This window comes from Colobus angolensis, unplaced genomic scaffold (assembly GCF_000951035.1).
Source record: "Colobus angolensis palliatus isolate OR3802 unplaced genomic scaffold, Cang.pa_1.0 Scaffold61, whole genome shotgun sequence".
Taxonomy (NCBI): Eukaryota; Metazoa; Chordata; class Mammalia; order Primates; family Cercopithecidae; genus Colobus; species Colobus angolensis.
Genome location: NW_012119710.1, coordinates 4,068,379 through 4,083,868, shown reverse-complemented (window position 1 = coordinate 4,083,868; position 15,490 = coordinate 4,068,379). Strand labels below are relative to the sequence as shown.

The 15,490-nt window shown below is 37.6% G+C and overlaps 1 protein-coding gene across 8 annotated transcripts in view; it reads right to left on the bottom strand.

Moving 5' to 3' along the window:
- LOC105527123 (chromosome unknown open reading frame, human C11orf49) overlaps window positions 1-15,490 on the bottom strand; it is a 257,050-nt gene that overhangs the window by 195,864 nt on the left and 45,696 nt on the right. For 6 of the 8 annotated variants that reach the window (XM_011963331.1, XM_011963329.1, XM_011963330.1 and 3 more), the window contains exon 2: window positions 1,504-1,606. The exons of the other annotated variants lie outside the window; for them this stretch is intronic. In XM_011963331.1, the coding sequence (XP_011818721.1) occupies window positions 1,504-1,606 (103 nt within the window). The remainder of the gene's footprint in view (window positions 1-1,503; window positions 1,607-15,490) is intronic. 8 annotated transcript variants of the gene reach the window in all.

Sequence of the window (15,490 nt, the reverse complement as noted above, 5' to 3'; positions counted from 1 at the left end):
TAGCCAGGATGGTCTCGATCTCCTGACCTCATGATCCACCCGCCTCGACCTCCCAAAGTGCTGGGATTACAGGCGTGAGCCACCGCACCTGGCCAACTCTTTGAGTTATTTTAAAATGAACAACTAAGTTATCACTGACTCTAGTCACCTTGTTGTGCTATCAAATAGCATGTTTTATCCATTCTTTCTATTTTTTTTTTTGTACCCATCAACCATCCCCACCTCTTCCCCCAGCCCCCCGCTACCCTTCCCAACCTCTAGTAACCATCCTTCTATTCTCTTTGTCCATGAGTTTAATTGTTTTGATTTTTAGATCCCACAAATAAGTGAGAACATCCAATGTTTGTCTTTCTGTGTCTGGTTTATTTCACTTAACATAATGATCTTCAGTTCTATTCATGTTGTTGCAAATGACAGGATCTCATTCTCTTTTAGGGCCGAATAATACTCCATTGTGTGTATGTACCACATTTTCTGTACCCATTCATCTGTTAATGGACACTTAGATTGCTTCCAAATCTTAGTACTCTAAACAGTGCTGCAACAAACATAGGAGTACTGATATTTATTCGATATACTAATTTCCTTTCTTTTAGTTATATACGCAACAGAACTGCTGGATCATACGGCAGCCCTATTCCTAGTTTTTTGAGGAAACTCCAAACTGTTCTCCATAGTGGTTGTACTAATTTACATCCCCACCAACAGTGTAGAAGGGTTCCCTTTCTCCACATCCTCGCCAGCATTTGTCATTGCCTGTCTTTAGGATATAAGCCATTGTAACCGGGGTGAGATGTTATCTCATTGTAGTTTTGATTTTCATTTCTCTGATGATCAATGATGTTGAACACCTTTGCTTATGCCTGTTTGCCATTTGTATATCTTGTTTTGAGAAATGTCTATGCACATCTTTTGTCCGGTTTTTGATGGGATTATTGGATGTTTTCCTATAGGGATGTTTGAGCTCCTTATATATTCTGGTTATTAATCCCTTGTCAGATGGGTAGTTTGCAAATATTTTCTCCCATTCTGTGGGTTGTCTCTTCATTTTGCTGATTAGAAATACTCTTAAATCATTAAGAGATTGGCACAGCATCCTGTAGAAAGAAAACTGCAAGGAGCATTAGCCTAAACAATTCCATGAGAAAAGCCAGCCATGAAAAAAACAGGCCAGATGAACACCAGTTAAAGGAAATCAAAGTGAATATTTTGAATAAAGGAGAAAGTTAAAAGAGGACCCTAAAGAAACAGATCTAATAGATCAAACAAGTGGTTGTTAAGCTACTGTAATCAAAACCATTCATGAGACATCACTGGACAAAACTAGCTGCACCAAAGGCATGATCCAAAACATGTTTGGGCGGCCCACAACCAACCTACCAAAACTAAACATTCACTGCCACTACATAATCAGCATTGTCCCACTCTGTTCCTCAAGTGTCCTGCCTGCTTCCAAGCGCGTCCTCTGGGTTCACTGTATTAGTACGACATTCATGTACTTACTATTCAGTGAAGAACCTGGCAATTCCATATTGGCTAATATCTTCTCTGTTCTCTAGCAGCTGGCACACTGCATCCTCCATGTAGGTGAGGACGTGTCGCTGAGCTGTAATCAAATAGCAAGAGAGAAAGAGAAAATGAGAGAAAGACTAAAAAAAGAATGATCCCAATCCTAGTAGGTCATGTGTAAGGCAATCCAGGTGTTGGCTCTGTCTGATGACACTTCATCAGTGGACTGGAATAGGCAAAGCAAACTTGCTGACCCTAACTGAGCTATAGTCTCAAAGGATAGATTGGGAGATGATGTGAACATGACCTATTGCCATTTGACTGGCTGTTAGTATTAGCATCGACCCTTTATTCTTCATTTCAATGACAAGGGTGGGTTGAAGAGGAGATTTAGCACCATTCAGCAAATACACCTGGAAGTTCTTTTCTTTCCACCTCCTATTCTTTTCCACTTCTGCATCAGAAACTTATCCCAGGGAGTTTGTAATTCCATGCTTGAAGCATGGATGTTATGATTGTAAAGAAAACTCTGGCCAGGCACAGTGGCTCACGCCTGTAATCCCAGCACTTTGGGAGGCTGAGGCAGGCAGATCACTTGAGGTCAGGAGTTCCAGACCAGCTTGGCAACATGGTGAAAACCTGTCTCTACTAATAAAAATTAGCCAGACACAGTGGCATATGCCTGTAATCCCAGCTACTCAGGAAGCTGTGGGAGAGCAATCGCTTGAACCTGGGAGGTGGAGGTTGCAGTGAGCCGAGATCATGCCATTGCACTCCAGCCTGGGCGACAGAGTCAGACTTCATCTCAAAAAAGAAAAAAAAGAAAACTCAGTTAATTAAAAAAAAAAAAAAAAAGTTTAAGGACCATGAAAATTTTAATACTGGTGTGTATGTAAGTTATTAACTTTGGTAAATAACAAGACCATGAAATCTGTCTGGCTCGGTTTATTAGATATCATGTTTTCTGCATTTGTTGTGACTTGGAAATGTGTGAGTTAATCATGGGCGTATAATAAAAACTATGAGTATTAGAGTGAGACAGACCTGAGTTTGAATCATAGCTCTGTCTTGGTAGCTTAATCTTGGATAGTTACTTAGCCTGCACCTGTTTTCTTCTTTATCAAGCATGGAAAGCAATATAATTTAACTATGTTTCTCAAAATATGGTCAATCAATTTCTTGATCTGAATCCCCTGGGATGCCCTGTTTAAAATGCAGCTTTATAGTCTGGCACTGTCCCAGATTTAGTGACCTTAAATTTCTTACTAGAGCCCAATAATTTTTAACAAGTACCCCTGGTGCTTCTTATGTACTCTTAAGTTTAAGAATCACTGGTTAAGAACTTCAGCTTTGGACTATAGAGAGTTGAGAGCTCCATTCGGAGCTCTGCCGCTTCCTAGCTACGGGACCATAAACAAATTACTCTTCAAGCCTATTCTTCATAGTAAAATGGGGGTAATAATGGTACTTACATTATAGGGTTATGAGAAATAAGTAAGATAATACAGGTAAAACACCACTATGTGCTTGGTGCATAGTACGTGACTGATAATGTTTCCTTAAAAGCCTATCTCAAACGGCGTTATTGGGAGTTTACTTCAGTAAACAACATAGGCCAGAACTTCTTAGATGTCAGATACTCAAATACTTCTTCCCCTTCTCTGAATTTTGTCCTTAGGTATGACAGTGGTATCCTGACAAACTTTACACAGAAGCTTCCAATTCAGTGTCCCCGTTTACCATAAAAAATTCAGAAAAATACTTTCATCTGGAGCAGTGAGAACAAAAAACCCTAAGTGACGAATATCCTTCCAAAAAGTAATTCCATGAAGTTGCTGCCAAAGCAGACATTTACTTCTTTCACAGTTTCATTCCTCAGGAAAATATGAAGGAATTACCTAAAATTTATAAATACTGGTGTTTCAAAAAACTATTTCTGAAGTCCTAGTAGTCTAGTGAAGCTCATAAAACAAGTAAGTTTATCTGCCAACCTGAGCTCAAGAGTCTTCACTTGACCATAATGATCACAGTGACTAAGGTTTCACCACGTTTCCAGCAGCCTAAAGTCCAGATGGATGGCCTGTTTACATTCTGTGACTCGTTCTATCTAAATGAGTGCTTCCCCAAACTAACAACTATCAGTCACTGCAAACCCTGACGACTGCCCACCCCCAACCCCACCCAAAAAGGGGTAAAAACAAAATCAGTTCCTCAACTCAACAGTTCATCCAACTAGAAAACTGTTTCTTTAAGAAATGGCCAAAACTGAGAGTGAAGCTGTAAGATAATACCTGCCAATTTCTGACACTGTTTTCAAAATATAATAATTATAATTAGGTGTATATTAAATTGGGAGGGAAAAATGGCCAGGGAAATTAAAATCAGCTGCATTTTCACCTCTGTGTTCTCCTTCCTTGCTTCTATGGGTTTATCCTGATCTTACAAAAAGATTCCTTCCTTGGGCTATATGGCCTTTTATGACTTAGCTCTACCTAAGGCTAGTACAGGATTTTTTTTTTTCTTTTTGATGGTAGAAATGAAAGAGCTGTACTTAGAAGCAAATCCTGCTTCTCCGCCTCCCTAGCTCCAGGGACTCAAAGTTAATGTGAAAGCCCTTTACAGGAGAAACATTTTCAGAGCAGTAAAAATCAAAGTACTTTTGTCCTTCTAGAAGAAAAAAAAAAAAAAAAAAGGAGGAATTTTCTAGAAAATAGACTTTATACCAAAAATATAAAAAAGAAAAGAAAGAAATATATTGGACCATGCATGTTTAACATTTATCTGCCAATCAGATATTTAGTTTCATATTACAAATAATAACAGCTACCATTTTTGAGTACTTGTACAATTTATTAAACAACAATCTGACAGATACAGTATTGTACTAATTGTTTCACATGCTTTATTCTATTTGTTCCAAATACAATACTATAATAGTTATTCATAGACTTCTATTTTTACAAGTGGAAGAACTGAAACTTACAAAATTAAAATAATTTACACAACTAATGGGAAGAGAAGCCAAGATTTGAACCAAGGTTTACCTGATACCAAAAACTCATTCTCTTAACACACTGCCTCACCATTAACACTTTAAAAATTATCTTTATTTTACACAGTGCACAAAGGCAGGAATGTATGTTAATAGTAAAATCACCTGAGAGATACGGTCCATTTGGGTCCATGTGAATTTATATGTGTGTGTATGTCTGTCTGTCCTGTCCCCCCACCTTCATACCAATCAGCATTGTGTGAAGTTAGAACTTGTCCCTAAATTTCAAAGTTTCTTGAAAAGAACCATCCCATCCATTCCTAGTTCACAAAGTAGAAAGAGAAAGCCCTGGTGTTCTTTTTGTGTGTGGGTGAAGGGAAGAAGCTAAGAAGAAAAGTTCCTCTCTGGAGAGAGTTTTACACCAGCCAACAGCCAAATGCAAAGCTCTCCCTAATTGCTGTGCCCTGATGGTTTCCTTCACCTGCAGCTCTTATCAGTCTAATGTTCCCTCTGTGGTTAAGGGTACCACCCAACACTGGAAAATCCTTAGTTTATCAAACTTCAATGAGACAGAAGTTCAAAGCTCTTTCCTGGCAATAAAACATGGAGAGTGTCATTTTACATTTTTTTTTTTTAATGCAAAGGAATAGGCTTTAATTTACGTGAATGATTAAAGAATAAAAACAGCACACCTGCATCCCTGGAGGGCAAAGATATCTGGGCACCTTAGCTGCCCTCTTGGAAAAGGAAAAGCATTTAAGACAGGCTTTTCCTCTTTGGCTTTGCCATGAGTTCCATAACAAGATGAGGATTAAGTTTTCTAACATGTACCTATGATCTAGTGTCCTAAAATTCACTCTAATGCCCAATCGTCCATGTCTTGCTCAGAGAGTATCACTGTCTGAAATAAGCATTTAGAATTTCATCATGCTATACTGAAAAATCTAAGGCAAATGTAAGTAAACACTATATGATCCTTACTCGAACCTAGCAAGTGAAGGCAACTGTATCAGAAACTTCTTGGTTCTGTTGATTCACCTCATGTTGATCACATAATCTCTTTACAACACTGTCAATCCTGCTATAAAATGGGTATGATTCTAAGAATATGTCTGATAATAAACTACTTCTTTAGAAAACATTCAATATATGCAAAAGGTAACATGTCAATGATTATATTAATATTGCTATATGCTGACTCTATAGATTAAAACAGCATAATAATTTTTACTGCAATGGTTAAGAACATGGGCTCTTGACCAACTGAATCTGGATTTGATTTCTAGCTCTGTCATTTACTGACTGTGTGACTTTATATAATAATTACTTTATCTCTCTGCCCTTTTCTATAAAATTGGGCAATACTAGTACCTGCCACAGAAGACTGTGGTGAGGATTAAATAAAATCATCTGTGTAATCATCTTAGAATAGTGCTTGGCACATAGTAAGTGCTCAAACAATATTAGCCCTTTACCTCCTTATTGAAAGTTCTGCTCTTCAAACCAAGATGTTTAGATTATCTTCAAAGATTCTTGAGATATATAAAACCTACAACTATAAAAATATACATCATCATATACCCATTTCAGGTATGGCCTTTAAACTTGTAGGAAGCATTCATTTATTAACTGCTAATTACTCGGCAGGCCCTAATTTATATGGGGAAAATCCAAAACTATTTCTTTTTACTCTCTTCCCAAGCATAAATACCATCAAAGTGTTAGTTGTTTATTTCACAATTAAATGATAAGGGGTCCTATTTGGAAATTTTTGCTTGAGGGGTCTAGAATTTCCACCTTAACATTAGTTAGAGCACTCTTTTTAAAAAATTATTATTTAATACAGAGTCCCAATACTAGAATAAGTAAGTCTCACTGGAAAAAAAATCTTCACATGAATTGCTATATATGGTATTAACAGATGCACACATAGGCAATAGCAGTACAAGTGAAAAGCAGAGTATATACATATACTCAACTTTTTCCTCCCTTGCCAGAGTTTGATAAATAAATTGATAAATACATAGAGTTTTCCTCCCTTCCTTTTGAGACATATTTTGGTCTATGAGGCCTCTGGAGATTGAGATCCTGGATGGCACAAATAAATGTTTGCTGAACTAAATTAAAATGCTCTCTAAGATAAAAAAAAAGTAAACCTGTTAATCAACAACCTGTCATGTAAACCATTTAGAAGTTTCAAGTTCAATATCATTTATAAATCACTAATGTAATCTAGTATTTGATCTTGTGAGGTACAGATAGATAGCTTAATGGTTTAAAAAGTTAACAGACCTCTAAAATTAATTATTTACATCCTCCATCTTTACTGGTATATCCTGGTCCAAGGATATTGTGTGTTCTTGTGAAACATTTTGTCATCCATACGAGACCATCTTTGATCTTAGACCACACTAGACCAATTTCCCTTAACCAAAGGGAAGGGGGGAAATGAGGAAAACTAGCACATGTAATTCTTACACAACCCAATGAAGTAGGTAACAGCGTTTTTTTAAAACTTAGAGAGGTTAAGAAACCTGCCCAAAGTCTAAATAAATGGCAGAGCTTGGATTCAAACTTAGATTTGGCTCCAAAGCCCATATTCTTTCATTCACCCCACTACCTCTTAAAACCAAAAATGAAAGCAAAACAAGAAAAATCCAAAAACCTACAATGTGCCCCATCTTATGTTGTATTATCTAGAAATTGCTGGCTCTTCACTGTTAATACTTTATAGTATTAAGAAGCTTAAATTGGTAAATCAAAGTATTGGTATGATCTTTACATTTTAAAAAATGTTTATTTCCAGTTAAACATAATAATTTTTAAAGGTTTAAACAATACAGACAAAGCTAAAGACTAATCCCAGTTCCCACAAATAACAACTATTATCAGTTTGGGGTGCATATTTTCAAAAATAAAGAAATACGGCTTGTGAGCTTGTTTTGTTTTCATGCTTTAAGTTATTTTTAAGTGTATGATATATACTTTTCTGTATCTTGTTTTTTTTTTTTGTTTTTTTTTATTCAACAATGTCTGGAGATCTTTTATAAAACAAAATGGAACCTACTTACTCTTTTGATAGTTCCCAATGGTAAATATTTCCCTATTGATAAACATCTAGGTTGTTTCCATGTTTTCACTATAATAAACTGGGCTGGGTTGAACACTCTTGTACGTGTTTCCCTGTACATATGTGCAAGAGTTTTTCTAAGGTAAATACCTCGAGATGGAATTGGCATTTCATAGGATACACAGGATATCTTCATGTTTACCAGAGATAGACAATTGCTTTTACAAATTAGTTATTCCAATTTGCACGCTACCAGTCATATGAGTATCTATTTTCACTATCCTTGGCCTAATGCTTTATAATTTTGCCAATTTAATAGTTAGAAAATAGCTTTTCTCTGTTGTTTTAATTTTACTTTTCTTGATTACAAATAAAGTTAAGCACATTTTCAGGTTTATTTGTATTTCTTATCCTTTGCCAATTTTCTTCTCTGGTTGTCTTTTTTACTTCTTCTTGACTTGTAGATAATTCTATACATGTCACAAATACATATATCTACTTCATGGTTTTCTTTTAACTTGTCTGTGGTATCTTTCATTTTACAGAAGTTTTAAATATTGATACAGTCAAAATAATGTATCTGTGGCTTTTTTTGGTGTGCTTTTTGTCCTATTCAAAAGGGCCTTCTCTACTCCCAAGTGTATAAGCCTATTATCCTATATTCCAGTCTGCACTGCATGATACTGCCACCTTTAAAGAGCCATGCAGTATGACATGTATCAAACGGAACTTTCTAAGAACAAATTTGCAAATTAAGGAACGATCTTTTATTTTATAATTGTTAATTATAAAACAGACAAAAGCAATACATTGCATTTATGCATCCAAACCACTAAAGTGCTGCTATACGGCTAGTCAAACTCAAATACTAAAAGACACGCCAGAGGCAAACAAAGCATTACACATATGCTAACATCACCTGTGACAACCAGAAAACAAGAGGTGACTAAAGATCTTTATGTTAAGTAGAGGATGAAAAACTAAAGTCTATTTCCTTCAACCAAAAGGGGTATTGTACTGGTTAATAGCTGTGCAAAGCTGAGTGCCTTGACATTCAAAACAGTCTCTGGTCCACCATTAATCCTCCCCTCCTCCCTTCTCCTTCCTAAAACTGTTTTTTGTTGTTGTTGTTGTTTTGTTTTGTTTTTTATAGTTTTGGGATGTCAATTAAGGGTAAGTGCTTAAATCCTACTGCCTCAGTATTTCCAGCCTAAATCTCATAATAATACAGCATTTGTAGGTTGGAGTCCTACAATTTCAAGTGCCAGAAACTATAGAATCTTTTTTTGTATTTTTTTTTAAGTCGGAGTCTCGCTGTTGTCACCCAGGTTGGAGTGTAGTGGCGTGATCTTGGTTCACTGCAACCTCTGCCTCCAGGATTCAAGTGATTCTCCTGCCTCAGCCTCCTGAGTAGCTGGGATTACAGCGCCCGCCAACATGCTCGGCTAATTTTTGTACTTTTAGTAGAGACAGGGTTTCACCATGTTGGCCAGGCTGATCTCGAACTCTTGACCTCAGGTGATCTGCCTGCCTTGGCCTCCCAAAGTGCTGGGATTACAGGCGTGAGCCACTGCACCCAGCCTCTTTTTTTTTTTTAAGGAGATTTTCATAGAAGTTCAAACTTAAAGCACTCAGCTAGCTGACCATAACAAAATGTACGTCCTGAACACCAGAAAAATCTAAAGTAGCACTTAAGTTTCCCACAGTTACAATCTAAGGGACATATGAAGAACCCAAGTAATATTTGTCATGGCAATAACTTTGCAAAAATAATTACTCATACAGCAGTATAGCTATCAAGTCAACACCATAAACATTCACATAACTATTTTCCAGAAAGTATCATGGGTAAAAAATAAAATCCCATAAATTGCTAAACATGTAGTAAATCATATGCCACTCATAATGTTGTCAAACAGGGAAGTAATAAAATTACAAGGTGAAAATTAAATTGCACTATAGCGCGAGTTGTAGTCTTGCAGCCAGGCATGGTGGTGCATGCCTGTGGTCCCAGTTACTCAGGAGGCTGAGGCAGGAGGATCCCTTGAGCCCAGGAGTTCAAGCCCAACATAGTAGGACCCCTGTCTCTTTAAAAAAAAAAAAAAAAAAGTATAGCCTTTGGGGGCAAACCATGTATTTATCGATTATTATTAAATGTACAGATTAATATTAATTGGTAATATGTAATTTAACTAGGAATATACAGATCAGTGATAGTAATGCAATAAGATACTAATACAACAACTTAGTCATTTGCTTGGTGTTTTACATTAAAAATATTACATAAAAATTAGTTGGCTTTCATAACAACCGAACTAACAGTAACAGGATCTCATTTTTTCTAATGACAAAAAGATACAGAAAAGTTCTAATTTAAAGTAACTGAAAACTCACGGGCTTAGAATTCCCTATTCTCTCTCTTGTGGTTGATGTGGCTCTGCACGAAGGTGGAGATTCTTTTTCAAATAAGAGTCTCACATGTCAAATCTCCACTAAGAACTATCTCCGCATACTGTTTATGGGATATAGCTGTAATAATGCTCAATAATCCCTATGAGTTTCTATTTTTGTTATGAAAGTAAAGGATGCTATTGTAGATATTTATAGATACAAAAAGGCCTAGGCCAAAGCGCACAAAAACCATATGGGGCAAAGGGTTGGAACAGAATAGGCTAGACAGAGAGGCCCCAGTTTAGTTTACACAGAAAACTCATACTAACACTTAACATGTCATCTAACTTAATGGTATAAAAACACCACCAAAGTACCCGATAAAAACATACTTTGGATCTGTTTTACTAGACCAACAAAATTTTTGACTCATCAATTTTAGGAATGTTGCAATGTTCAATCCTACCTTTCCTGCCAGGCCCAACTCAAATGCCACCTTCTTCGTGAACCTTTCCCTGATTCTGTCCCAGCCAGAAGTGATCGTTCCTTTTCCTGAACTCCCTAAACAACTATTTTAAATATTTCCAGTGGCATTTTCTACCTTGATATATAGTTATTTCTGTTATACATATGTTATCTTCTTTGTTGGATGTCCTGATCCTTCAAGATAGGCACCATACTCATTTATATTTTATTTCCTTTAACACTCAGGACCATTCAGTGTCTTCCACATGGTAGACATTCAAATATTTACTGAATGAACATACAAGCTGTATCCACTATTTATAAACTGTGATGCTGTTCTTTATTCAACTCAACCGCTTTAGGACTGTGCCTCCCAGGTGGGAAACACTAAATACCAAAACACATTCTATTACAACATTAGGGTTCTTACTGGAAGCCACTTTTGTTCTGTTCTCAACCACTCTTTCTGTTGTCTTTTTACTGTTCCTTCTCTCTAGTCCAATGAGAAGGCACTTGTTCCTTCTATTGTTACTAAGAGCCTCATTATGTTCAAGGTAAAGTGAAAAAATGCATTCGATGCAATTACCAGTTCCTCACAAATTTGGGGGATACTTGTCATTTCAACATCCAGGACTTGAATAAAAGAAAGTCCAAATTCTTTTCACTCCTAAGAACTATTTTCTTTTTTTCTTTTTAGACAAAATGGAAGCACACAGCACAGGAAGCAGTCCTCAGTAAGCCACCGTTCATAAACAGCTTTGCTGAAAGCCTAACAAAGGTTCTGTTGTGCTCTTGCGTGGCAGGGCCAGTAAGCAGCAGGAGCAGATGAACTCTTTAAGAAACAAAGGTTCTGTCTTCATGCAAATGTTTGCATTAATAAAAAATAAAGAAAAAGATATAGAAAATGCAGGCTAGCTGGACATAATAGGTCTCTAAACGGGAGGTTTTTCACATTTTTCAGGCGGAGTCAGCAGGTCTTTTAAAAACTCTGTCATTCTAAACATTTCACAGACATCACAAGAGAGACATGCAAATAACAGAAGCAAATCAAAGGATATCCCGCTGCTGTGCTGGCGCCTCCCTCATCCATGCCTGGTTTGTCATTTTCTGTTAACCCTAGTGCTGGCTGCTGTTTTGTTGAGGAATGGAGTCCCTAGCCCATGTGGCAGTACATGTCTAGCCAGCTGGCCCCAGCACTGATAACATTACAATGCAAGCCATGTACTACCACTCAGGGACACGTGCTGCCAGGCAACAAGTGCAATGTGTGATTTTTACACACCCCACTTGCAAATCTGCATGGGAAAGAGCCTCTAAACTAACCACTTAATAAGATATGGTCTTCTTGAGTGTGAGCATCACTGAGTAGTTCAGAAGATGAACTTGCTGAGGACCAGTCCTTCAAAGTGAAATACAGTTGACCCTTGAACAATATGGATTTGAATAGCTTGGGTCCACTTAAAAGCGAGGATTTTTTTCCAACCAAATCTCAAAGTATTCAACCAAATCTTTAGTATTCTCAGGAAGCAAAACCCATGTATAGGGAGGCCCAACTTCTCATAGATTCGGGTTCCACAGGGCCAACTGCAGGACTTGAGTATGCACAGATTTTGGTATAACCTGGAACTAACCCCCTGCATATACTGATGGATGACTGTTTACAATAAGGGCCCTAAAGTAAATACAGAAACTTTAAAAACTCTTGTGGGGAGAGGGTTACCAAATACCTATTCTGTGCCAAGCACTGTACTATGTACTCAACTTACATTGTCTCTTAATTTTCACAACCATCATTTAAGGTACTTTTATCCTTATTTTATAGCAGAGGAAATTGAGGCTTAGGGAAGTTATGTAACATGCCCAAGGTGCAGCTAATAATAGCAAGCCAAAACCCAAAACTGTACAGCAAATTCCCCACGATTCTATACATTTCTCTCATCGTGTGTGTGTGTGTGTGTGTGTGTGTGTGCTTGTGTGTGTGTGTGTGACTGAAACCTAGCTTACTCTGAAAATATCACAATGACTATATTCACCCACTGCAGGAACACTGAAGTGTCACTTTTTCTCCATTTTTAATCATTTAAAGTCTTTATTATTCATTTTTAAGAGCAAGTGGCTTTGTTAGCTTATGATAAGAATCTGATTAAAGCTACAAGTGCTTTCTCACAGAAAAATGAATATAATAGGTTGCATATAATTTTAGAGCATTCAAGAACACCCTAACGCTCATCTATAGCTCCCCTGAGCATTCATTGCCTACATGCTAGAAAACGATGCCAGAACTCACATCTCTCTTCCTAGAAGCACATAGTCCATTTTCTTTTTCTCTTTTTCCCCACCACTCTCCTAAAACTCTGTAACAAACACAATGATGAACCATTAAGCTCCCTGACCTGAAAATTCCTTGTCTTCACCAATTTCTATTAAACACACTATTCTTCTTCACCTAGACTTAAAACCACTTAAGTCCTTCCACATCCTCCCACAGAGTCTGTCCCACTGGCATCTCTGGATTGTACTTAACTTGGAAGTAGTAATTAGAAACTTCATTACTATTCTTACCACTGCTCCTGAATTATAAAAACTTAAGAAGTAGAAGGACTTTCAGATCATATTGTTTATCTCCATCATTTTACAGATAAAGAACTTGAAATATTTTCTTCATTTTTTCTCCTCTTGATTCAATGATTGAAAGTTCTTGGGCTTGCTCAAAGTAGCTCTAAAGTTTTCCGTATTTCTGTCTATAACCACAAAGCTAACATTTTTGTTTGTACAAAGCAAGCAAAATCACGGCAACAACTGAACATTTTCATTACCTAAGAGATGAGAAAAGCTAAAGTAAAAGGAGCTAGAAATACATATACATAAGAGGGTTAAAATTAAACCAATGTATCTCCTGTATTTCTAGCATTTTTCCTTTCTCATTTTTCTTTCCTTTTTTGCTTAATATATTTTTCAAAATTTAATGAAGTATTTTGTTTTCACATTTTAATATTTCTTTATACAAATATTGCTGAGTTTTAAAAAGTCTCCAGAATTTTTAGTTTTCCCTGCACAAATCACTTTGTTATTGCACTACAGAAATATATTTTCTTTTTTAACTTTAAAACATTTTTTGAGAGAGGGTCATGCTCTGTTGCCCAGGCTGGAGTGCAGTGGTGTGATCATGGCTCACTGCAGCCTTGACCTCCCAGGCTCAAGCGATCCTCCTACCTCAGCCTCCTGAGTAGCTGGGATTACAAGCGTATACCACCATGCCTGGCTAATTTTTAAATTTTTTTGTAGAGACAGGGTCTCACTATGTCATCCAGGATGGTGTCAAACTCCTGGGCTCAAGCAGTCCTCCTGCCTCAGCCTCCCAAAGTGCTGAGATTATAGGTGTGAGCCGCTGCACCCAGCCTTTTTTTTTTTCTTCAATTTTTATTTTATAAGGAAATATAGTTTCTTTGGTTTCTTCCCTAATTTCTCCAATCTCCAGGTAAAAATTGGAGTATTTTGTGTGTGTGTGTGTGTGTGTGTGTGTGTTTTGTTTGTTTTTTGTTTTTTTTGAGACAGAGTTTCACTCTGTCACCCAGACTGGAATGCAGCAGCATTATCTTAGCTCACTGCAACCTCTGCCTCCCAGGTTCAAGTGAGCCTCCCATCTCAGCCTCCCAAGTAGTTGGGACTACAGGTGCACACCACCACACCCAGCTAATTTTTGTTTTGTTTTGTTTTGTTTTTTGGTATAGACTGGGTTTCACCATGTTGGCCAGGCTGGTCTCAAACTCCTGATCTCAAGTAATCCACCCACCTCGGCCTCCCAAAGTGCTGGGATTACAGGCGTGAGTCACCGTGCCTGGCCTGTTTCTTTTTTTTGTTTTTTTAGAGATGGAGTCTCACTCTGTTGCCCAGGCTAGAGAGTGCAATGGCAAGGTCTCTGCTCACTGCAACCTCTGCCTCCGGGGTTCAAGTGATTCTCCTGCCTCAGCCTCCCAAGTAGCTGGGATTACAGGCGCCCACCACCACGCCCAGCTAAAAGATTAAAGATATGCAAAAGTGTAAAATAATGCTACTATTCTCACTAATTATTTTGGTTTTTGGAAAATATTTTTAACAAAAATGCTATTTAGGCCATGCATGGTGGCTCATGCCTATAATCCTAATATTTTGGGAGGCTGAAACGGGCAGATCACTTGAGGTCCAGAGTTCAAGACCAGCCTGACCAACATGGCAAAACCCCATCTCTACTAAAAATACAAAAATTAGCCAGGCATAGCGGCGCATGCCTGTAATCCCAGCTACTCGGGAGGCTGAGATAGAAGAATCACTTGAAACCGGGAGGAGCAGGTAGAGTTAGCCGAGATTGTACTACTGCACTCCAGCCTGAGCAACAGAGCCTGACTCTGTCTCCAAAAAAAAAAAAAAAAGCTGTTTGTGTTAATATGCTATAGGCTTATTATTGTTATTTTAAATGAATTAATGTTTAAATTTTCTGTTTTAAATTCAAATATAGTAACATTTTGAAAGTGGTCCACTTGTCCCATAGAACTGATGTTTATGGCTTCTTTGAATAAACATAGAAATTGACCCTCCCAGTCTTAAAATTTGAGCACTCACCTGTCATGATTGTCTGTCCAACCACCTGCTTCCTACTGACCAATTCCTTTTCCTTAGCCCTCCCTAATTCCCATTTTCCCACACATGGTTACTTTTCTTCCCTGCTATAAAAACCCCCAATTTTAGTCGGTCAGGGAGATGAATTTGAGACTCATCTCCCATCTCCTCAGCTTCAGCACCCGATTAAAGCCTTGTTCCCTGGCAATACTCGTAGTCTCAGTGATCAGCTTTCTGTGTGGCAAGCAATAGGACCTACATCAAACCCCTGGAGTTTCAGTAACAATTTGATAGATACATCCTACCTAAAGCTCAATGAAATCCTCAATTATTTTTAAAAATGTAAAGACATCCTGAAACCAAAAAGTTTGAGAATTACAGTTCTAGGTAAACAAAACAGTCTGTATTGAGGCCCAGAGATAAGAGAAGGCACTGCGGGCCAGGAGCGGTGGCTCACGCCTGTAATC